Here is a 24,317-nt window from a genome sequence, read left to right on the forward strand (position 1 = left end):
TCTTTGAGGCAGTCTTCATGAGTTTGCATTTGGTAGGCTGTTTCCCCGCAGACATTCTCCCCAGCATGTGGGCAGCTTTAGATAGGGCCCCGTGCAAGGTGCAGGAGCCCTTTCCAAAGAAACAGGTGCCGCCCTCTGCCCTGCCGCAGGGACTTATCAAGATGCCTCTTGAGGGCCCAAATAGGACTTTGGTGCACTTATGAATTGGGATTATTAAACCACAAAAATTTCCATTGAAATGATGCAGGATGTATACCTGCACAGATGGTTAATTTTGAAAAACTAATATGGAAATGAGTTACCCAGTATGAGAATTATTCTCCTTCCCCCTCTGTTTACAAAAGAGAACTCACCAGATGCAGCCGGTCCTGGTGCCCAAACACGAGTGTGCCTGGACTGTGCCAATGCAGTCGGAGGAAGTGCTGTGGGCACAGCTTCTTCTTCTGTATTGGCTGCAGGATCTGAATGACTCTGCAGCTTCCCTGTACACCACGTTGAACCACAATTAGGATTTACTAGGCTGCCTGGAGAAACAGCACCTAAAATGCCTGTGTTAATATTTACAAACACTAACAGTTGTGTATAGTAAAACAAAAGCAAAATGTGAGGCATCGCTACTGGAGAAGGAAATTCTGACACATCTGTTGGAGCACAGATCATTTTTCCACAGAGACATGACAGAAATGCCATCTCTTATGTCTCTTAAGCATGAGTGCTTGTTCTGCTGGGAACTGTCAGTCCTGACATGTTGGGTGAATTGAAATATCTCTCTGGTTCCTATATCAGCTTTCTATTAATTTGGAGGGTCTGCTATTTTTAAACTGACATTAAAAAAATGTTAATCGGAATAGTGATTCTCTTCAGTGGCACACTAACCATTTCTTGGAAATTGTACAGTAGGATGCTCATTCCAGCCAGGAATGCAGGGGTGCCTCCAACTCAGAGTAGACCTACTGAAATTAATGGACCTAAGTTGGTTATGTCCATTAATTTCAATAGCTCTACTCTGAATATGACTAACACTGGATGCATCCCACAGCTTTTAAACTTTCAATAATCATCAACAGAAAAAATACTCCAAAATTCAGCCAGTCAGTGTCCTTAAAACTTAAACAAACGTAAAGTAGAAGAGAGAAGCTGTACAAAGTTTCAGGAACTTTGGGCACAATGAAGTGGCTGTTTGGGAGAGTGCTTTGTGCTCCCGTCTTGCTCATGCGTGTCCCAAAGGCATCTGGCTGGCCGTGGTGAGAACAGGATGCTAGACCACATGATGGACCTTTGGCCTCATCCAGAAGGGCTTTTCATACAGGCTTAAGCGAAAGTTAAGCATTTTGAGATTTCAAAAAAAGAAAACAAACGCTAACACTATTCTAGGCTGCATCAACAGAAGTCTAGTGTCCAGATCAAGGGAAGTAACAGTCCCATTCTATTCTGCCTTAGTCAGACCACACCTGGAATACTACGTCCAATTCTGGGCGCCACAATCTAAGAAGGAAGTTGGCAAGCTGGAAGGTGTGCAGAGAAAGGCAACCAAGATGATCAGGGGTCTGGAAACGAAGCCTTCTGAGGAATGCTTGAAGGAGCTGGGTATGTTAAGCCTGGAAAAGAGGAGACGAGAGGAGATATGGTGGCCATCTCCAAATATCTCAAGGGTTGACACATGGAAGGTGAAGCAAGCTTGTTTTTCCTGCTCTGGAGGGTAGGACTCGAACCCATGGCTTCAAGTTACAAGAAGGGAGATTCCAACTGAAAACTTTTTGACAGTAAGAGCTGTTTGACAGTGGAACGGTCTCTCACAGGAGGTTGTTGACTCTTCTTCCTTGGAGGCTTTTAAGCAGAGATTGGATGGTCATCTGTCAGGGATGCTTGAGCTGAAATTCCTGCAGGGGTTGGACTAGATGACGCTTAGCATCCCTTCCAACTCTACAATTCTACGATTCTATAACATTGCTACAATCAACTGTAATACCTTTGGGATTTAATTAGCATTGTTAATATGTATTGTTCAAAGTACGGTATTTGTTTTGTTGCTTGACATCTTGAAGGGTGAAAACGTAGACTATGTGTACATCAAATGTGAACCAAAACTACTTTTCTTTTATCCTGTGGCTAGAGAGTTCTCTTCCTGTCTTTGCGGCATCTCAAAGATCCAATTCAGAGATGCTTATGCTGTTTTGAGAGTCGTCATTATTGAAAAGATACAAAAGAGGGCACAGAAAGGTAGATTCTTTTAAAGGCCATTCTGAAACTGTTGTGTTTCAGGGAAACACATCGTAGAATTTTCAGAAAGTGATTTTTTTTCAGCTTCAGTTTCATGACCTCTTGTAATACACGCCGAGCTGCACTGTGGGTAAGTCATCAGAAATTGCTTACTGTCAGTTACAAGGCAGAAGAAAAGTCACCTTGTATCAGATGTTCCCTTCTTTCAGGGAGCCTAGTGGCCAGCATGTTAGGAATCTAACTGAGAACATAATAGCCGTGTCTCACCAAAGCTATAACTAGAGGAATTGCATTTAATTTGAAATAGATATCAACAACGGTAAGAGTAGCGTCCTTGACACTGGAATCTAAAAAACACCAAAATAACCAGTTTTTTTAGCCCATGATAGCTGGATTATTTAGCAGCGTAAAAGATAGCAGGGCCCAGACTCACCCTGGACTGCTAAAAGAGGCTCCCACTCGTACACCAATTGTGTGCTTGCAGTGGTGTATAAAGCTCTGTCGCCTTACACCTGGTGTGTGTGTGGAGCACATAGTGATGGGGAAGGAGCCGTGCAGTTAAGTGACCACCACCTCATGTCTGGGGTTTCTCTGCACTGGCCCAGCATTAATACGGACAGGACTAGCTTATATTTGTTTGTGCTGTACTTTTGTACTGTTTTATTGTTGTTAGCCGCCCTGAGCCCGGCTTCGGCTGGGGAGGGCGGGATATAAATAAAATTTATTATTATTATTATTATTATTATTATTATTATTATTATTATTATTATTGGTAATACCTTCCTTTGGGACTTCGGGATGGCTCGCAACAAACCACTGTAAAGTCCATTCTGATTTGGGGATAGCAAAATTTCTTCTTGGGTGCTTTATCCAATTTGCTGCATGAAGCTGATGGGAACAGCAATCTTCTTTGTGTAGTACAAATGTTTGTCTCTGTTTACACAGAAAGTTAGATCCTGAACTACTGTATCTAGCTCTACAGCCACTTCCTCTTTCTCTTGGCCTACACTGAAGGCGCTTTTTACTTTGTAGCCCCAGAAAAGAAGAAGATGGAAGGAGTCAATAGAAGAAAAGGGAGGGGAGGGAAATGGGACGCTTTCATCATGAATTTTGATCCTGGATGAACCAGTCCGTGCATCACTTCTTCAGGACCGCAGTGTGTCTCAGTAATTTCCCAGACATGTGCTGGGGACTGCTAATATGACACAACTGCTGGTGTGCTGCTCTGTTGTATAATTAAAAGTGGTTGAAAGTCTAAAGCCAATAATAATACCCCCCCACCCAACTGACTGGATTCCCCCAACCCCCCTGGGTGGCTTCCTGCTTCTCCTTGTGTATCCCTGCTCCAGACTCAGCCCCCCCAACCACTCTCCACTGAGGCTGGTGATTGTGCCATCACATGTCCTTGAATGGTTCAGATGCAGAGATGGAGAGGAATTGCCTGTGTCCAGAGGAGGTTTTCCTTTGTGCTCAGATCAATGCCTCCTTTGAGAGCAGGGAACCTTTACCTGTATACACTTCTACACCAGTGTGCATCCAAATTAAATTTTAAAAATCATGTGCTGCCTCCACCAGAATGTTGTGTGGTGCTGCGCTATCTTCTAGGATCAGTTAGAAATTTTTAGCACCCACTTGGACTCAGTCACCTGAGAACTGCCAGGTTTTTAATAACACCTTTCAGCTTAAAATGTGTGGTCTGCAGGTGTTCAGGATGTGACAGAGAAAGCAGGAAAGAGCTCTTTTAAAAGTCCAAGGTTTCATTCTTGTCAAACGTACCTTTTTCATTACACCTGGGGGGGGGGGGGGAGAGCAAAGCATAAACTGATTTAAGCATCATTTGTGAAAAGAGACGAAGCATTCAGTCACCTAAATAGTTGCACTGAAAATTCCAGGCACATAAAAATCAATACAGAAAAAAATCCCAAAATGCACATGACTTGTAAATGAAACCCATTTAATTATGGAAAATCATTGGCATGAATAAGCACATCTTGGGAAGTGACTTTCTTATTAAGTGGCTTTGGTGATCTTTATTACTTTGCTTGGATTAACAAATTTAGATCAGATAATGAGACTTTTAGTCTCTCTGTCTTTCTTCTTAGGCTAACACTTGTTAGCCTAATTTTTCAATTAACTTTCTGCAGTAACTAGATCCTAAGATGTGGCTATATCAGCACATTCTTAGATCTGATTGCAAATCAGCATTCATTTTGCAAACAAGGTATTAATCATGGTTGCATGTGGCTAATGGTCCCAGCAGTTTTGTTTTTAAAAATATATAAATCCTATTTTAGCCAACTTCACTGGCGTTTACTTTTCTTAGCTTTGTTGCTAAGCAATGTGTCAGTTTCAACAAAATGTGTATGCTTAAGACCTATTAAGGTTCATTAAATTTGTATATCTCTCTCCACTAAGAACTCCTGAAGAGATTAACAATTAAGTATAAATAACAACAATTAAATGACAAAAATATATTAAAAGCAGATTTATCAAGATAATATAATTGGTGCCCAGGAAAACAAAACCAGCTTTGTCTGGTGCCAAAATGAGGGCAAAGTTGTCACCAGTGTATGTTCATCTGTTGGGGAGGGGGGCGGAGAGAAGGGATTTCTAACAGAAATCCAACAGGTTCAGCAGAAACCATTATTGATGCCATTGATGCCATTGTGGGCTGTCATTGGGAGCTCTGTTTGGGATAAGACAGCTAAGAAATCGCCATTGTCTCCTGATGAACAGCCAGTCACTCAAAACACACTGGGATTGACAGGACTAGTATTAATGCCTCTGTCTCTTGTTGTATCTGTTGAACTTTTGTGTCGACTTTCCCCAGTGGCGTAGCATGGGGGGTGCAGGGGGGGCCGGCCGCACCGGGCGCAACATCTGGGGGGGGCGCGCTCGCACTCGCAGCTCTCTGCCCCTACCTGGCTCACTCAGAGAGAGCGAGGGACTATCTGTTCCAGTGCAGCGGCCGCCCAGCGCAGCGCTGAGCGCGGGAGAGAACCACACCAGACCAGACCAGGCAGCAGCAAGAAGAAGCTGGCAGCAGCGGCAGGTTAGGGGTTAGGGGGCGCAAATTACTTGCCTTGCCCCGGGTGCTGACAACCCACGCTACGCCGCTGACTTTCCCCCTGGCCCTTTTGGGGTCTTCCTTTGTGCACATACGCTGAATAGATGCTGGCTTGTGGTGAGTGGGCAGGCAGGGTAGGCAGAAGACGGAATAAATTTCAAAAGGGGGTCAGCTCAAAAAATATTTGAGAAACATTCATTTATCATTTGGATTGTAACATTTCTTCTAACATACGCCCCCCGCTGCCCCCGCCCACACTTGCCAGCTATTGAAAGCGAAGGTGTTCCCCTTTGGTCTTCTGGAGCCACACCAAGAAGAAATAATAATAAAACCTCATAAATTTATGAATGAAAAGCATAGTGCAAAGGAAAAGCAACATTAATATTCTACAGGCTCCATATGCTAAAAATAAAATGATACATTGCAGTGGGTGATTAGCATGTCTCCCTCCACCACTCTTAGATCTTTGTACAATGCCAGCGACAGTCAGATTGCCTGGACGTCTCCATGGCAACCCCTTGATGCTTCCTTTTGTTCAGCTGATAATCTGCCCAGTCACATGATCACCAAGCAGCATGCAGATGAAATGGAGCCCAGAAGCAGCAGCAGCAGCAGCAGCAGCAGCAGCAGCCCATTGTATTATCCTCATTAAGAAACCTTGGGAATGTGTGGGGCTGTGGGAGGGGGCGAAGGAGGCCTAGGAGGTTCCCAGCCAGAGCCGGCCGCAGAGCCACCCCCCTTGCTTGTTCGGAAGATTGTAATGCACTTGAACTTGCTCCCCACCATCACATCCATTCCGGTGACCGCAAGGACTGGCGCTGCTCAAAGGTGTTTTCTCATTAGACTTTCAAAACCCTCGTTTGTACTCTGTGCGTGCTCTAGTATGCCTGCTGGATGTGCCTGGCCTTCCATGGAATCAGAAAACAGAAATTGTGAGGGCGAAGCAGGGCTGGGGCTCTGACTCGTGCGAAGCTGCCTGAGGTTTAAGATGGAGATCTTTTCTCAAGTTCTCCCACCTTCTCCAGTGGGAAGGACCTTTCCTTCAGTTACACATCGGTTTTGTGGAATACTTTTCCCAGAAAGGTTTTATGGCTCCAGGTTCCAACCCTTTCAAAATGTATTTATTTACAGTGGTACCTTTAGTTGCAGACACGGTCCATTCTGGGGTGCCGTTCGCATCCCGAAAAGTCTGCAACTAGAGTAGTGCTTGATAGAACGCTTCTGTTCATGCATGAAGCACACAGAACGCTTCTGCACACACACGCGGGGCAAAACCCAGAAGTATACACTCCCCGGTTTGCCGCATTCGCAAGCTGAAAAGACTCAACGTGAACCTAATGCAACACGAGGTATGACTGTACTTTCAAACATTTATAGGCTGCATTTCTGGGTGCAAGGCCTGCCCAAAGCAACTGACAAACAAACAAGCTACATGTAAAAAAATAAATATTACTAAAAGCCATGATAAAAACAGATTCACAGAGTTAAAAACAAAGACAGAACTTCAATAACATAAAAATATTTCTGCCTCCATCCCAGACAAAAAAAATATAAATTAGTTTTTGAAATGCCTGATGTGTAGCTGATGCCATAAGCAGTTCTACTGAGAGGGTGTTCAGAAGGTATTGAGCCACCACAGAAAAGACCCTCTCACCTGCCAACAACCCTGGGAGTTGGACACATGGAGAGATTCCCTGATTAGGATCTCAGAGCATGGGCAACACGGTACGGGTGCAGGCAGCCCACCCGATAGCTTGGGCCCAGACCATTGCAGGCTTTGAAAGCTTAAAACCAACCCTTTAAATTGGGCTTGGAAATGCACTAGAAGCTAGTGTAGGAGGTACCCCTATCAGGACTCTGGTGACCACATTTCAAATTGGCAGAAGTTTCTGGACCATCTTTAAAGCAGCAGCACATGAAGTGCATGACTGTCATCTAGTCTGGACATGACTTCTTTTTATTTCCCTAGGCCTGGAGTGGGCAAGATGTTAGGCATATTGTTAGACTACAACTCCCATCATCTCTGATCATTGACTGTGCTGCTAGGGTCTAGCAACATCTGGAGGGCAGCAGGTTACCCACCCACCTCTGGATTAGATCTTTTGAGCGCTCATTTTTAGCACTCAAAGCTAAATAATAGTGGGATTGTTCTGTTTTATCTGAGACTGTGCTGCTGTTATTACAGTTATTTGTGGTTTTGCCTCTAACCTGCTCTGGAAGTCTTTGGGCTGCAGTAACAGCAACAAATGCTTGTAGGAAGTAAAAATAACAAATTGGAGCATTATCTTCACATATCCTGTGACCTCTGACAAGATGCTAGATGCATTTAATGAGAGATTTAATGGCCTTCCATGTTTTAGGGTATATTGGGGGAAATTAGCCATTTGGGAAAGATGCAGACCACCAACTGCTGGCTTCTCCGTCTCATTTGCAGCCATGGTGTGGCTTGTTTGCCACTAGCGATGCAAGAGAAATTAGATTCAGTTCACATATAAAAGCGAATCTACCTAATTGTCACTTTGGGAAACAATATGCGAACTGAAATGCAGCCGTTCTTTGAAATGTGGAATTCTTTGACTTTTGTAAGGGAGTTCTCCAGCCAAGTAATTTGTACTGGAAAGTAAACCCTGCATATGAATATATTCATTACCGCACATAACATATAAAAATGCTTTATATTTTGGAACAATCCTATGCAATATTGTGCATATAAGGTGAAGGTGCATTAAAAGATGTGTGTATTGGAATAAATTTGCACCAAAATGCGTGTGGATTTTCATGAGGAATTTGGGGTGGGGGGAAGAATTTGCAAACAGAAGTGGAAATGAGAACTGGATTTAAGATTGGCAAAATGAAAAACCAAAATTGACAGTTCACCCATCCCTGTTGTCACTAGAGTTGGCATCACAATTGGCAAAAAAACAGATCACAAGTTTATTATTATTATTATTATTATTATTATTATTATTATTATTATTATTATTATTATTATTATTGAAGAAGAAGAAGAAGACTGCCCATTAGTGCACATTTCCTGGGCAGGTTACAGGACAGTAAACAAGAAGCAGGGAAATGATTTCTCCTCCCATCTCCCTGTAAATATACAGTATTTAGGATGGGGATGCCCTTAGGCTTTGATCCTAATCACGCTTCATGTACAACATAGAAACTCCAGTAAAACCAAATGAATGGCTCTAATGTCCAATATCAGTGAACGGCTGTCACTGTTAAGTGTTGCTGTTGCAAGTCTCGCCTTGGATATTAATCCTGTTACTAGTCAGTAAATCATTATCAATGTAGTGGAGTCTTGATGTGCATGCATGTGATTTATTCTGCATCACTTATTAGAGACTTGTAAGTACGGTTTGAATATAAATGACAAAGTGAGCTACAAGAAATGGATATGTTTGATAACAGTTGCAAAAGCATTTCCTTTGCTCTGGCAAACGTGTCCGGGAGCATGGGTTTGGTCAGATGGCTTTGCATTTCAATGAGGAGTTGCATTCATACTGGAAAATGGTTAAGAGCAATATCATTATTTTGGAATGCATATTAATGGTGCAGCAGTAGATGGAACGCCTTAGCAACCCACAAGCGGCAAGAGGAAGATAGTGCAAAAAGCAAGAGCCTTTAGGGTGGAGAAGAAAAAGAATCACAGAGTTAATCTAGTAGACAAACAGCATTGGAAAGGCAGGTGGAGGGGGGGGGGCAGATATCAAGGCAGCCCAGGCTGCTCTTATAATGTCTTGCTGTGCCTCTGGCTTTTTTCTTTTCTTTTCTTCTTTTGAAAAAGTGATTCTCTCATTTTATTGTCTCTTGGAAATAGTATCTTGATAACATAAAGCTACCAGTAATTCTGAGCAGTGGCCTCTCAGCACTGTGCAAAATAAGTCCATTGTTAATGTTAGGTGATGAACCTTCAACTAAGATTAGGCGATCCTTTATCAAATATTATTTGCACACTTGTAAAGCAAATATCAAGGTTTAATTTTGAAGATGCAGGAGTTTGTGCTTGCCCTGCTTACCTCCCCCAGTCCCAGGCATGCGAGAGCAGAGGGAATGAGAGAAAGAGAGAGACTTTATCTATGCTCAGATGCTTCTCAGTGTTTCGTGGATGAGTTCTGGCACTGCAGATAGGTTTTGATATTAACCCTTGTAAAGCTTGTGTGAAAATACGTATGCAGTAAGCCTGCAGCTTACGCACATTTAACTTGTGCACATTCAGCTTTATGCACTTGGAAAAATAAAAAAATAGAAAGGGGCGGAAAGGGGGTGGGCATCTGGGGGGAAAGTCATTGCACCCAATGTGTTTTGGCTTTAGGCGTGATCCCTAGCCTGTAACCTCTGCATAAATTGAGGGCTTACCGTATTTTAAAGTGTGCATTAAAAAGTATATATTGGCCAAAAATAACATACAAAAATGCACTATGTTAATGGAAATTACTTGCAAAATGTTTATAGTAAAAAGGTAAAGGGACCCCTGACTGTTTGGTCCAGTCGCAGACGACTCTGGGGTTGCAGCGCTCATCTCACTTTACCAGCCGAGGGAGCCAGCGTTTGTCCGCAGACAGCTTCCGGGTCATGTGGCTGGCAGGACTAAGCCACTTCTGGCGAACCAGAGCAGCGCACGGAAATGCTGTTTACCTTCCTGCTGGAGCGGTACCTGTTTATCTACTTGCACTTTGACGTGCTTTCAAACTGCTAGTTGGCAGGAATGTATATAGTAGAGACAAATTAATACAATGATATGTAAATTAGCATAAATATGCAGTATAATGCTAATAGACTTTTGCAAAGACTTTTTTTGCAATTGCAGACATGTGGAAACGTGGTGTACGGAATTTAAGAGAAACTGAAACTCACAGATTTATTCATTCTTAGTTCAGTCCCCCCATTATATAATTGGACCCCCAACTACTTAACCCTCCATACGTTGAGTGTTACCTGTGTTCCTGAATTGAAGGCAGGTTCAGATTTGAATTGAAGGAAGTGTTCAGATTTAAGGCAAAAACAGATCCAAAGCACCCAGGAAACTTGCTACTCATGAGTTCTGGCAATCAGGATTTTCCTTTCCCTTTCCTTTGACTCCAGTTGATTGATCGGAGGGGCCAGGCTGCTTTCCGCTGGCCACAGATGCTCAGAGACAAGCCCATAGCTTCCACTTGTCCTGCGTGACCTGATCCCTCTGGTTTGCTTCAGATCTCCTGTTGCTGAACGCATTACGTAATAGAAGGAGCATTTGTCAGTGACTATAGTACGTAGCTGCAGGCACATTATGCACAGAGGGAGGGAGGGCGGGAGGGAGAAGGAGGCTTCTCTGGCCCCGTGTTCCTCACAGCGCAGAGTGAGGAGGAGTTGAAGGCAGGCAGGTCTGCTGCTGCTGCTGCCTCAGCTTCTCTGAGGGGAAGTCGCTGCTGGGTTTGGACATGGTTTCATTCATCATATGGGATACTTGAAGAAGAAAAAGAGAGAAACTAAGTTGGAGAAAAGAGGATTGGCATGAGGAAGAAAGCAAAATGGAAGGGCTTCTCTCTCCCATGAGAACCAAGGTAAGGAGATGCATTTCAATGCTTTCCCGGGGAGAGGAAGTGTGTGGAAGAGATGCCTCAGTTTTTGTCTATTGTGAATCTGTACTTTTGATTTAGAGGAGGGCAGCCAGATGGCTGAAAGGAGGAGAAACCCCTCATTTTCCTCTTCCTCTGCTTCAGAGGGATTCCTTTGTAAAGGATTTCTCCTTAGCCGCTCACACTTTCCCTGTGGGTTTCCTGTCGGGATGCTTTTCATTGTGTTGTGTGGGAAGCAGGGACTGTGCGCACCCGGGGAGCTGTTCAGTTGAAAGGGTCCCTGCACATCATGCTGTGGGCTGTGTGGCTTATAATGATTATTACTGTTACTGCTATTTGTGGAGGAACAGCATTTTTTCAGACAGCAGAATGGCATTTAGGCAAGGAATCGACATAGCTTTTGTTTACTTCTATCTGCTGCAAAAGCATTTTTGTGTGAAAGAGACCAAATTTGCGCTGGGAGACTGTAAAGGGTACAAGAGGACTTGCTCGAAGCGGGGCTTTATTTGTCCTTTGAGTTTTACGCTAGAAAGCTGCTCAATGATTTCTTTTAATGCAGTGAGGTTTAAGAAATAAAGAGAATGCCATAGAAGTGAAGTTTGTGTTAATCTTGATTTTACATTTACAGCTTGTGGTGGCATTTTGCTGAGGTGAAAATGCTGGTGGTCCACTAGTCATGTTGACATGCCTCTCACAAAGTTTGTTGAGTGACTGATCTAAATAAGGTGGAATAAAACTAGTTGGTGTCATTTCTTTGTTTTGTTTAATGCTTTATAATGTGCTTTATAGGAAAGCTGTGAGGGAGGGCATTGCGGTCCCGGTTTGAAGTGCCTTGAGACGAAGCAATAATGACTGGTTCAAAGCCATACAATGAACCACACAGTGGTAGAGGCAAGACTTGAACCCAGCCTTCTAAGAGGCAAGGGCTAAGCTGCTTTGGGGGAATGGGCACAGCAGTGCACACGCACCTCAACAAAACCCCAGCATGGGCCCATATGTACATTATGTGTGTGCGTACATGGGAGAGAGAGCCACCTTGAATGGTCCTCTGTCACAGTTAATGTGACCAAGAAACAGAAGTATGTGTGTGAGTGCTATGAGGGGGGAGTCAGGTTTATCCTTAGTGTCTCTGCTGGCGTTCTCTCAGTCGCGCCCGTGGCCTGCTGTGTGGAACAGAGTCAGCAGCAGACAGAACTGGCCCCAGGTGCTCCTGCAAAATACAGGTCCTGCTGTTCACAGTGCAGGCATTTCACTAGTGCTCACACATTTGAAGCTGTGTGTGTCTTTAGTATGCTAGATTGATTTTGTTTAGCATGGATTGCATGCAGTTCATTAGGATTGTTGACTTGTCTTAGCACATTCAGCTTTTGGGAAGAGCCACGTGGACCCTGGTCTCAGAAACCAGGCAGTGTGTAGATGCCCATGCAGCTGACCACATGTTCAAGCCATTCCCAAAACTTTGCTCACATCAGTTTCCCTAGAAGAGAAACACCCTAGAAGAGAGCCAAGGGAGCAGAGGCTGGTTTTAGCTATTCTGAGTGAACTGTATCGAACAATAGCTCTTTCTGAAGTCACTCTGCCTCCAAACTCCCTAAGATCGGTTTATCAGGAACAGTGTTTCCTGAACCAGCCCCACCTCATGTCACTTGCTTTCCCTTAGCACTAGGCTCCTCCTCATCCCCAAACTGCACACCTCCTGCCCCCTTATTTAGCTATGAGCTGCCCAGGGGAGGAGGTTGGCAGCGGTGGTCAGGGAGAGGTAACGGGATTCTCCCTCTCAGCTGCCGCCTCCACCCTCATCGCTCAGGACAAGCGCCAGCTCCTCCTCCTTCCTCAGCTCGGCAGCAGCAGTGCTGGTGGGGAAATAGAGACATTCCAGGACCAAATCGCAAAACAGGATGGCTTCTGTCATTCTGGGACTGTTGCTGGAAAATCAGGACACTTGGAGGGGATGCAGACTGATACATATACCTCTTTGGTGATCAACTGGTGGGGTGTTGCAACCCATAGATGTGGGTTTCACAAACACCCTTATGAGAGGGAATGAGAGGGTGGATGAGAGAGAGGGGAAGAATGTGAGAACAGGACAGCTGTAGATAAAGACAGGAAAGGAAAAATTAATGCAACAAATAAAAAGTGGGTCAAATATTGCCGGCTATTGAGGAAGTGCAGCACAATGAGCCTGGAAAGGTTCAAGGCCACTGAATGAACGTAGATACAAATCCCTGTGGGGAAGAAGCTTAATTCCTAGAAGAAAGAGCTGCTGGGCCCCAAGTTCACCTGAAATGCCCCCCCCCCCCCCAGGATTGAAACGCTTCTGCCCCGTCTCTGGTGTGTGCAGAGACTCTAGTTTCTCAGTGACGTCGGAAATGCACTCTGCACCTGGGGAACTTGAGCTATTTTTATTTCATGTGCTTCAGCCATTGAGAAACCTCTGTCAGGAGTGACCTATTGCACATATAAAGTCCTGTCTTTCCAGGGCACACCGTTGTTGTTACCGCAGTTGTTATGACTGCTGGCATTAAATAAATGTTAATTACAGTAGCTTCAACAGCATTGGACCAGCAATTTAAAAAGATAATACCCCAAGCTATTCATATAGACATGCAACCATGAATAAAATATTGTTTTTTCTGAGTGGGTGATTCACCAATCACTTATCCTAATAGAATCTGATAGGAAGCAAAGTAGCACAGCAGTGAATTGGTCCTTTAAAGGAAACTATGGAAACAGCAGCCCACACCCTTTACTATTTGGTCTTTTTCAAACAGGTGCCAACAAGCCAACTCTTTTCATGTTGCCTTTATAGTCAATTTAATTACAAAGTATTATATGAATGATATAATGTTATACTTTTGTACAACAACATAGTCCAGTGATTAGGAAAACAGTGTGTGGGTGTTTCAGTTTTGATTTTGAGTCTGGTAATTGTTGTCTAAAAGCTTGGGACTAAAATTAATTGGTTGATTTTTGTTTTGTTTTGCAAGTACATTCTTTCTATTCTTCAATAACAGGCTGTGATGCCGGAGGCTTTTAGGAAGCTGGGCTTGGTGTAGTAATCTTGGTTGAGAAAATGACAAAGAATATTATGGAGGAGGGAGAACATGGGGCAATTATATCTTTTGAAACAATCTTAATAGGGCAATGCTTTTCCACCACCATTGTGACTGTTTTTCGTTTTAATAAAAAATTGCCAGTATTCTCAATTTACTGTTCTCTGTGGACAAAATTATAATAGTGTTGGTGATAGTTCCACTGTATGCTCATTTGTCCATTTCCTTGAAATGGTTGCCTGAGGCAAACTAGCATGATACTGATTTGCCATCTGGTTAACATCATAATGACTATTTGCTGTTAGTATCTATTGGGGCTGGGTGTCCTTTAATAATAAATATTTTCTGGACCACAAAATGGACAGTTATGTGGAATAGGAATCAAAAGTGGACAGGCATTACATTACATTGATCAAGTTATTTAATGAAATGTGAGGATATGTTGATACCTAAATAGGAAAAGCAGATGGTATCAGTTCCAAATAGCTATTTTAGGGGCGCCCAAGAGCTGGCTTTTTCTTACAGAACCAACCCAGAAATGCTGGCACCCCAAGCACAGGCCATGCCATGGAGGTCTGTTGAAACGTCTACCCAGGGCTCTGTCAGAAGTGATGGGGAGGGCACAAGTCCCTCAAAGGCTTAGTGACCTTTCCAAAGCACTGCCACAATTGTTCTTTGCACAGAGCACCCCAGAATGTTTGAGCAACATGAGGGAAATGGTTCATTTGAATTACCTGAGCACCCATCCCCCACGGGCCAAGGGAACCCAAGAGCCACCAGAATCTTGGAGGTATTTCTACTTGCTTCTAAAAAATTACATTCCATTTTTTGTGGGGCAGAGAAACATCAACTTGCCTGAAAGTGTTGTTGTTGTGAGGCTGAATGTAAAGCAGTTTGTAAAGCACTGTGTACTTTTTAAAAATCTAGGCAAATACTATATAATAACGATGATGATATTATACTTGGCAGTCACTTTGCGCTTGTACAAATAAATGGGATCAAAATTAAGGGAGGAGAAGGGAAAGCTGACATTTCTTTCTGTGAAACCATATGGGGAGTGAGTATAATGTATATTTTTAAACTAATTTGTGTTCTCTTCAAAGTACTTAGCAGATGGCAAAAGCAAATGCTTGCATTTCATGAAAACCCAATGCAAATCCTGTAACCGAAAATGAAACCTTGTGGCTGATGTATTTCCCTGCTAGTGCATTAGAAAAGGTGAAATCGAGTTTGGGGACATTTCCTAGTTCATGTTGACAGTGTAATACAGTCCTGGGTTGCTGTAGGTGGCAAAAGCAAAATAATAATAAGTGCCTTTAAAAATCACTCATTTGTCCACCTGCAATCCTTTCTGTTTTGTGCTTAGTCACTCTGCACTGGTGGCTTTAGCAGGGGTTACTGGGACGCTGGATTGCAACCCTGGGCCCACGTTGGGCTTTCTTTGTTTTCAAAAATCAAGGTCACTGAAATGTATCTCAGTTAAATTACTCATCTGCGTCTCTGCATCATTGCATTGTTTGTACAGTTTGTGTGGTTGAGAAAAAGCATTATTTCTGACTAAAATCAGAAGCCTGATTATTCTAGAATGAAAGGGAATGGTGAGCATGGTTTATGCAAAAAGGTCTGTTAATTCTTGTGGCTAACTAACTACAGTGGTAACTTGGTTTACAAATTTAAGCTGTTCCGGAAGTCTGTTCTTAAACCAAAACAGTTCTTAAACCGAGGTGCGCTCTCCCTAATGAGGCCTCACGCTGCCGGGGCCCTTCCACCGTTCGGATTCCGTTCTTAGACTGAGGTAAAGTTTTCAAACCAGGACACTATTTCCAGTTTTGCGGAGTTTGTAAACCGAATTGTTCTTAAACTGGACTGTTCTTAAACCAAGGTACTGTACCACTGTACTGCCATGTTTTCAGTAACTGGGTTGTATGAAGAAATACTCTTAAAGTTGGTGATCTGTCTTGTATTTGGTTCAGGTAGGTAGCCGTGTTGGTCTGATGCAGTATATATATATAAAATAAAACATTGTCCAGTAGCACCTTAGAGACCAACTACGTTTGTCCTTGGTATAAGCTTTCGTGTGCATGCACACCAAGAGCTGGGATTAATCTCCGCAGCCCTTGAGCTCCCATGCCTTCATTCAGTGTCAAAGTTCAGCCCTAGATCATGTGATTGATGAAGATGAGTGATCCGCTGTGCATGTCTGTTTTCTCACTTACAGCCAGACAGGGAGTCCCTCTGTCTGTAGCTCCACCAAGTGCTGGTCTTCCAGCAAGCAGGCGCTGAGAGAAGATGTGACTACAGTTGGACTGGTCTGGCCAGGAGTCCAAAGCCGTCAGCTGCTGTGAAGCTTGCTTTCCTTTTCCCTCCTCATTCATTTCCCCTTTTGTATTATATCTATTAGCTTGTGGGGTTCACTTAACATTTATTATACATCTGGCTTTCATCCAGCCTTGAGGCCTGGCACTTCCTTGATTATAAACTGGGACAAATAGGCCCCTTGTTTTCTGCTGATTTCCTTATATGTGTTATTTCACAAAGAACATATTTCAGAAGCAGATTTCATAGACCAGTAATTTGTTTGGTTAGTGGTTGCCTCACTGTCTTCTTATGTTATGGCTACTTAATAACATAGTGACAGTTGTGAAATAAAGTGTGGAGGTAAATTGCACATCAAACAGTAATTGCATTATACCATGTAATAGTCTTAAGCACATTAAATCATGGGCCCTTAATGCATTTATACCTTAGGATCTTCATAATTGGCACATAAATATGCATGAGGTTAAGGAGAAGGGGCAGGATGTGGTGGTTTGATGGGCTGCCGTGTGGAAAATGTAGTAGTTAAACAGAAGGCTCCATCAACATTGCGGTAACTTTTTTCAGATTGGTAGATAAGGATTGTACAAACGGATAGGTCACTAAAGTGAAAATGCCTGGTTTGGGGATAATCAAATGTAATTGGGATGCAGATCAATATTGTGTTACTGTTCCGTTGTTCAGTGGGACTCTGTAGTTCTGTGCCTCTTGGGCAGGGCCGGCCCACCCACAAGGCAAGGTGAGGCAACCGCCTCAGGCAGCAGGATCCACAGGGGCAGCAGATCTGGCCTGCAAGGAATGTGTTGCCCACTGTTGTTGCCGCGGTGGCAGCCATAGCTGTTTTGCCCTCCTTGGAGGCCAGATCTGTCATGTCCTCTGCAACCTCCTCCCCCCCCCCGCATGCCTCCTCTACAGCAGCCTCTTGGTAAATAGGAGGCCTAAGGAGGAAATGGCCGCCCTCTCCTGGGTCTCCTAGGGTCTGCACCTACCTGGTGTGGTTCAGAGCAGCCCACCACAGCCTTTGATTCCCACTTCAACCATTGGGTAAGGCTGATTTGATTCTCCCCCATGTTCCCAAGGTAGATTTCCATTCCCCACCATTTTGTGGTTTGCCTCAGGTGCCAAAAAGTCTTGAGCTAGTCCTGGCCCATATCACAAGGGATCCATGGCTGCCACTGACCCATGCCACTTCCTCAGTCGCACGTGACTTGTGTGGGGCTGTCGCTGTGTTCCACTTACTGGAACCAGGGATGCCACAGATATCTGTGCTTTTCTGCTTCCGAGGTGCAAGCTGCATATCTGTTGTTCAGATAAATGCTCAGACAGGCATCAGGTTTAAGAATGTGATTGTGAGGGAATAAAAGGGATGTCTGTCTGCACCATCTGCAGGGCAATTAAGTTACTGGTTTTGCTTCTAAAGTGCATGCAATACACAAAAGGGGTTCAGGTCTGCATTAGTTTGATATGCTTTTAAACAGGAGAAATGATGCACAATTAAGCCATTTGTGAGTAAAAGCAATATACATGCAATATCAAACAATGATTGGGGTCTGCGTTGCTAAATAACAATAATATTGGTGTCTATGGGCAGGGTGGATTCTTGATCCAGCAGAAAAATGTTCCAAACCTGCATTGCCAGTATGCAGGAAGGCAGCAACATTTTCTGATTCACCCCGCCCTTGCTACACCTTCAGTAGAGAAGTCTGCCTTAACTGTGTGTCAGACCATGGGAGACGTGGACTTGAGACGGAGTCTGAAAATTCCTTGGTTTACATCCAGGCCTTGTTGGCCCTTGGGAACTCTCCTTGGTGCTGTGACCACTAGCATCCCTGGCCTTTTGCTCTGTGGGCTCCTCTACAGGACCAGAACTGGAGATGCCTTTCCAAGTAAGCTGTGTGTCCTTCTCTTGATCACCCCCCAAGGAATCCGGGGTCCTGAGAAGCTTTGCTTGCAACGCTTGCCATCCTTGGCAGCACACCAGCCATTCAACCCCCCTTGATTGTCTTCTTGCTTTGCAAGGTCCATTTGCATCATTGAGAGGAAGAATGGGGCTGCCTTCCTTGTCTCCTCCTGCTTCCTGCCTGAGGAGTCGTAGCCCAGGGTTGGGGCCCAGACTGTCGCGTATTCCACGCGGCGTTTTCAGCAAAGCACTAAGAGTTTCAGGTTTTTCAGTGCAGTCCTTTTTAATGTGAGTCATATACAGGCATTTACAAAAGAAACAGTCCATACAGAGTACTTACAAACGAATACTCTCCACCACAGCACCACCACACTACAGCACAACCACCACACCACTGTTAAACAGGCTTTCCTTTTTAAAACAGGTGATAGCCAATTACACTAATCACACTCCTGCTGAGTCACTCTGACCCAGCAGAGTATTGCATCATCCTGTTTAAGCCTGCAGACTTATCCAGTATCCTGCGAATCCCAACACTCCTCCTTAAGTCAAAGGCTTGAGACCCAATAATTCTCTTGAGTCTCGAAATTTAGGAGCATCCAAACATTTTGTATACAAATCTGCCACATTACATTTTGTGTTACAGTGCTGTACCTTTAACACATTTCTTTCCAAAGCATTTTTCACATTTCCGTATCTTATCGCAATATGTTTACTCTTGCTCTTAAAGTTCTGTTGGTTAGCAAGTTGTTGTGCAGCCATGTTGTCACTTAGCACAGTGATTGGCATTTCAGAAGGTATTCCAAGCTCTTTTGTTAGGCAAGCAAACCACTCTATTTGTGATACACATTCGCTTATGGCTGAGTACTCTGCTTCACAAGTACTTGTGGCAACAAATGTTTGTTTCTGGGATTTCCACTGAACCAGGGCATTTCCAATATATATGGCATAGCCAGTGGTAGACTTTCCATTTTCTCTGTCTCCCCAGCTGGCATCAGCGTATGCATACACTTGCTGATCATGTCCTGTATCCAGCACCAGTTTGTAATCTTTTGTGCCTTTCAGATACCTTAGGATTCTTTTAAGTGCTACCCAATCTCTCTGAGCCGGGTCTGCACTTCTTTGGCTTAACATGTGCACTGCCAATGTTATGTCGGGTCTTGTCCAACAACTTAAATATAACAGAGAACCCAACAGAGAATGAAACGCTGTTGCATTCTCACATTTTTGCCCTTCTGCTTCATTTTTGTACTGGGTAGTTATGGGAGTGTCAACCTCATTTGCCCTCTCCATTCCATATGTCTTCAGTAACTTTTCAATTTTTTCCTTCTGACTCAGAGAGTAAACGCCCTCTTTATTTCTCTGAACCTCTACTCCTAAGTAATTCTGAATCTCTCCCAAATACTTCAGTTTGTATTTGTTACCTAGGCTGTTTATAAACCAAGACACTTGCTTTTGTGCAGTTGTTATTAGACAAATATCATCAACATACAAAAGTAAATAACAAACACTTCCTTGCACCATTGCTGAATATAAACAGGAATCAGCCAGGCTTTGTTTGAATCCCATCTTTTTCAAAGTTGTGTCTATGCATTCATGCCATAGACGTGCACTTTGGTGTAAACCGTATAGTGCTCTTTGCAGTTTTAACACCATGCTGTCTTTTTCTAGCTCATAACCTGGTATTTGCTGTAAATATACCTCAGCGTCAATAGGAGCATTTAAATATGCTGAGGCAACATCAAAATGATTAACTTTTAACCCTCTCAGACTTGCCATTGCTAAAACTGATTTTACTGTTTCAGCCTTTGCTGTTGGGGCAAACACTTCATCATAATGTATCATTTTCCTTTGTGTAAAGCCCCGTGCAACCAACCTGGCTTTCCTCTGACAACTACCATCAGCCAGCTTTTTCACTTTAAAAACCCACTTACAGCTTATGGGCTTTTTACCTTCAGGCAATTCTGTAGGTACAAACACATTGTTGTTTAGCAGAGAGTTATACTCTGCCTGCATTGCCTTTAACCACGCCTCTTTCTCTAGAGTAGGTAACTCTTGCACTTCTTCAAAGTTTTCTGGCTCAGTTACACAAACCTGGTTTATGGTGGCTGGGAACCCATAACGGTCTGGAGGTTGACCTTTATTACTTCTTGCAGACCTCCTTGGTTCATTAATCTCACCCCCTGGGCTACTTTCAGGACTGCTTTTGGGGTGGATTGACTCTGGAGATCTACCTCCTCCTGTCCCTGTTGCACTTTCTTCTCTCCCCTGCTCCATGCTAGCAGCTGGAGAAAAATGCTCAACCTTTACCTCCTCCCTTTCAGTTTCTTTGGGAGAGCTGCCAATTCTTAGCTTTGTTTCAGCTGCCTTATCAGGTATGCTCGGCAGTAAAACTTTTTCTGGCAGCAGGTTTGCATGTATCTTGGGCCAATTTCTTTGCTCATTAAAGCTGGCTGATCTACTATAACTCAAAAGGTTTTTATCATCTTCAAACCTGTAGGCTTTCGTACCACTTTCATACCCAAGAAATAGCAACTGCTGTGCCCTTTTCCCACCTTTTCTTCGGTTTTTCACAGGTATGTCAACCCATGCCTTTGTCCCAAAGATTCTTAAATGTTGCAAACTTGGACTTTTGTTATAAAGAATTTTATAGGGTATGTCATCTAGTACCCTTGACCACAAGCGATTCCCAATATAATTCGCGGTCTTAATACTTTCAGCCCAGTACTTAATTGGAAGATTTGCATCTGCTAACAATGCTTTCATTTGTGTCTGCAAGACACCTCCTCTACGCTCTGCTACTCCGTTCTCCTGAGGCGTGGCCACATTGGTAAGCCTATGTTTAATCCCTTGGGAACGCAACCAGTTTCTTAGGGAGCTTGCCATAAACTCCCCTCCCCTGTCTGATTGAATAGAGGACACCTTTTCACCAAGTTGCCTTTCTACCCTTCTTACCCAGAACTTCAAAGTTTGGGCAACGTCAGACTTTTGCTTTAATGGATAGACCCAGCCAAATCTAGAAAAATCATCCACTAGGATTAAACAGTACTTGTTGTGGGAGACACTTGGTGGAAAAGGACCAGTTACATCAGCATGAATCAACTCCAGTGGTTTTTTGGTTTCTCTCTGGCTTGCTCTTGCTACTGGGCAAGCCCTGCTTTTAACCTCCTTGCAGACATTGCAGTCTAAGTAATTATCACAACTTTTTATGTTTTTCATCCCCCCACACAACTCCAATGTTTTGTTTAGCACCTTATAGCTAGCATGAGCCAGACGCCTGTGCAGGAGATGAATACACATATCATGGGTTGGGACATTTTGCACATTTGCAACCTTAGATTCACACTGCAGTACATACATATTAGTTCTAAGGCTAGCATTTGCCAACACTGCCCCATTTTGCTTTATCTGGCACTGATCTCCCACAAAATTTACTTCAAAGCCTGCTTTTGCCAAATCAGGAATGCTCAGGAGATTGTTTTGCAAACTAGGCACACACAACACATTCCTGAATGTGTGTCCCAGCTGTGGGAACACAACCTCCCCCTCACAAACCACATTAGCTTTCTGGCCCGTAGCAAGACTTACATGTTTTTTGTTTGAAGCCCTAGCATCAGTTAGCAATCCTTTTCTTTTACAAAAGGTTTGAGAAGCTCCACTGTCCAGAACCCACAGCTCTTCCTTTTCTTGACTATCTGCAGACACCCAAGCAGTAGACTCTCTCTGCTGCCTCCTGTGCTTCTGCTGTTTTTGTTGTTTTCTCGGGCAGTCCCGAAGCAGATGTCCACTGGACTTGCAGCAAAAACACCTTTTTACTTTGTTGACCACCGGCTGGTCTGCAGCAGCTCCTCCTGGCTGTTTCTCCGGCTCCCGACACCTCTGCTCTTCCCGGCTGTTGTTCCCTCTGGGATGCTCCAACAGCTGGGCTGAGGTCATCTTTCGCTCGGCACGCCTGTCCTCTTCTGCATACAACCGTCCGGTCATGTATTCCAGAGTCAGCTTATCAGTCTCTACAGACTCGAGGGAGTTGACCAGCATATCATAGCTGTCATCAAGGGAACTCAGGACTATAAAGACTTTGTCCTCTTCCCCCACAGGCCTCCCTCTTAAGGCTAGCTTCTGGAAACAGCCTGTTAGGAATTTTAGGTGGTTTACCAGGGAGTCCCCCGGTTTCTTCCGACACCGGTACAGTCTCCTGGTCAGTGTTATCAGTGAGCCAGCTGTCTCTCGCACATGGACAGCCTTGAGCGCATTCCACGCCTCACTTGCCGTCACCTTATCAGTTACGTAGACTAGCTGGCTGTCGTCCACTCCAAGGATGATCGTAGCCAAAGCTTTCTCATCCTTTTCAAGCTGGGCCTCTGCTAGTGCCAGCTTTTCATCGTCGTCCTCATCCTCCTCAGGGGGCTGCGGTGTAGTTTCCACCACCTTCCACAGGCCCTCACGCTTGAGGAAGTGTTGCATGCGGACCGACCAGATGCTGTAGTTCGTGGCCGTCAGCTTCTCCAGCAACACGCCAGTTCTGGACTGCTCCATCCCTGTAGCTCACCTCCAGCACCCACGGCTAGATAACTGCCACCTGTACTCTTGCGCAGCGGAAGCGTGCTGGGCCCATAACCCTGTCGCGTATTCCACGCGGCGTTTTCAGCAAAGCACTAAGAGTTTCAGGTTTTTCAGTGCAGTCCTTTTTAATGTGAGTCATATACAGGCATTTACAAAAGAAACAGTCCATACAGAGTACTTACAAACGAATACTCTCCACCACAGCACCACCACACTACAGCACAACCACCACACCACTGTTAAACAGGCTTTCCTTTTTAAAACAGGTGATAGCCAATTACACTAATCACACTCCTGCTGAGTCACTCTGACCCAGCAGAGTATTGCATCATCCTGTTTAAGCCTGCAGACTTATCCAGTATCCTGCGAATCCCAACACAGACACGGTAACATTACACAGCAGCTATTTCAAAGGAGGCACAAGAATGAAGGCTTATGCTGAGTTAGAGTTGACTCTGAAACGTCTCCTACAGTGAAATTTGAGAAGATGTGGAGGTTCTTTCCCCAGCAAAATCTCCAAGGAATTTAAGGGGAAGCGAAAAGAGCAGTGTCACCCGTCAATGAAAAGACAATGCCACTGATTAGACTCCTTACAGAACAAGGGAAGAGGACGTTGCATGTGTTTGCTGGGATTGAAGATGCCATGTTTGGTCCCTTGAGACACACCCCAAAATGGAGATTTGCCTCAAGTGTCTAAGCTCTGAGGACCTGCAGACCACCTCTGCTTCCTCAAAGTTATGAAATAAAAGTGTGTTAGAGCATTTTCTATATTTTGTCTTGTGAGCAACTAGACATTTTTCTTCTCATGCCATCTTTGTAGATCTTGTTCAAGTATAGGCTCTTCCTTCATCACAGATCAGTGCCAATCTGATTTTTAAATAAGTGCCAAGGGTAAAATTCCTTGGCAATTCCTGTCAATGTGCCACATACCAGTCAGTCTAAAAACTTGGGTGTGTCTCTCCTCACCGGCTTTTTCTATACAATTAATCACACATGCAGCGCCAGCTGCAGGTCTTCACATAGACAATGCTACCTCCAGTATTGTTATAACGCACACCCCTCGCACTGCAGGCTTGGAGGAGCAAAAGCAGTTGTGGAGAAGAGAGAGAAAGAAAAGTGACACATAAATGGTAATTAGTTTATTTCCCTTGAAAATTCTGCCTTTTAAAATGTTGTTTTATAATCTCCGGCCTCTCACAGCACCTCTTAATCCCCAATGCTTTGCCACCAGCAAATACTGCTGGCAGCAGCAGCAGCAGGAGAATTCCAGCTTCTTTGCTCTTAGCCTTTCCCAAGGCTTGCTGCTGAATTTGCAATGAGCACCTGGCTTAAAAGCATGCAAAATGAGCTGGCCCCAGTGCTTCCTCCCTCATCTTCTTTGAGAAAAACAGAAAGGGATTTTTTTTGGAGGGGGGTGTTGCTTGGTGGTTCTTTTTTCTTCCTTCCTTTTTTGCATTGTACTGTTTTTTGTTTGTTTTGTCCTTCAAAGCTGCCGTCTCCTTCTGGACCATCTCAAAGGGCTGAAAGAACTTTCAAATGGACTTTTCTTCTCTCCCCACAAATGCTCCCTGACTGTAAATGGAAATTAATTATCATTACATGCACTAAGCACTGCATCCACAGATAATGAGTTT

General features: G+C 44.0%; 1 protein-coding gene across 3 annotated transcripts in view; it reads left to right on the plus strand.

Moving 5' to 3' along the window:
* Positions 1-24,317, plus strand: part of FRMD4A (FERM domain containing 4A) — a 412,586-nt gene that overhangs the window by 53,164 nt on the left and 335,105 nt on the right. The window contains exon 1 of one of the 3 annotated variants that reach the window (XM_083464153.1): positions 10,643-10,836. The exons of the other annotated variants lie outside the window; for them this stretch is intronic. Within the exon in view, the coding sequence (XP_083320279.1) occupies positions 10,804-10,836 (33 nt within the window). The 5' untranslated portion in view covers positions 10,643-10,803. Of the gene's footprint in view, positions 1-10,642; positions 10,837-24,317 lie in introns of those variants that run through there. 3 annotated transcript variants of the gene reach the window in all.

This window comes from Podarcis liolepis, assembly GCF_965112155.1.
Source record: "Podarcis liolepis genome assembly, chromosome: 10".
Taxonomy (NCBI): domain Eukaryota; kingdom Metazoa; phylum Chordata; class Lepidosauria; order Squamata; family Lacertidae; genus Podarcis; species Podarcis liolepis.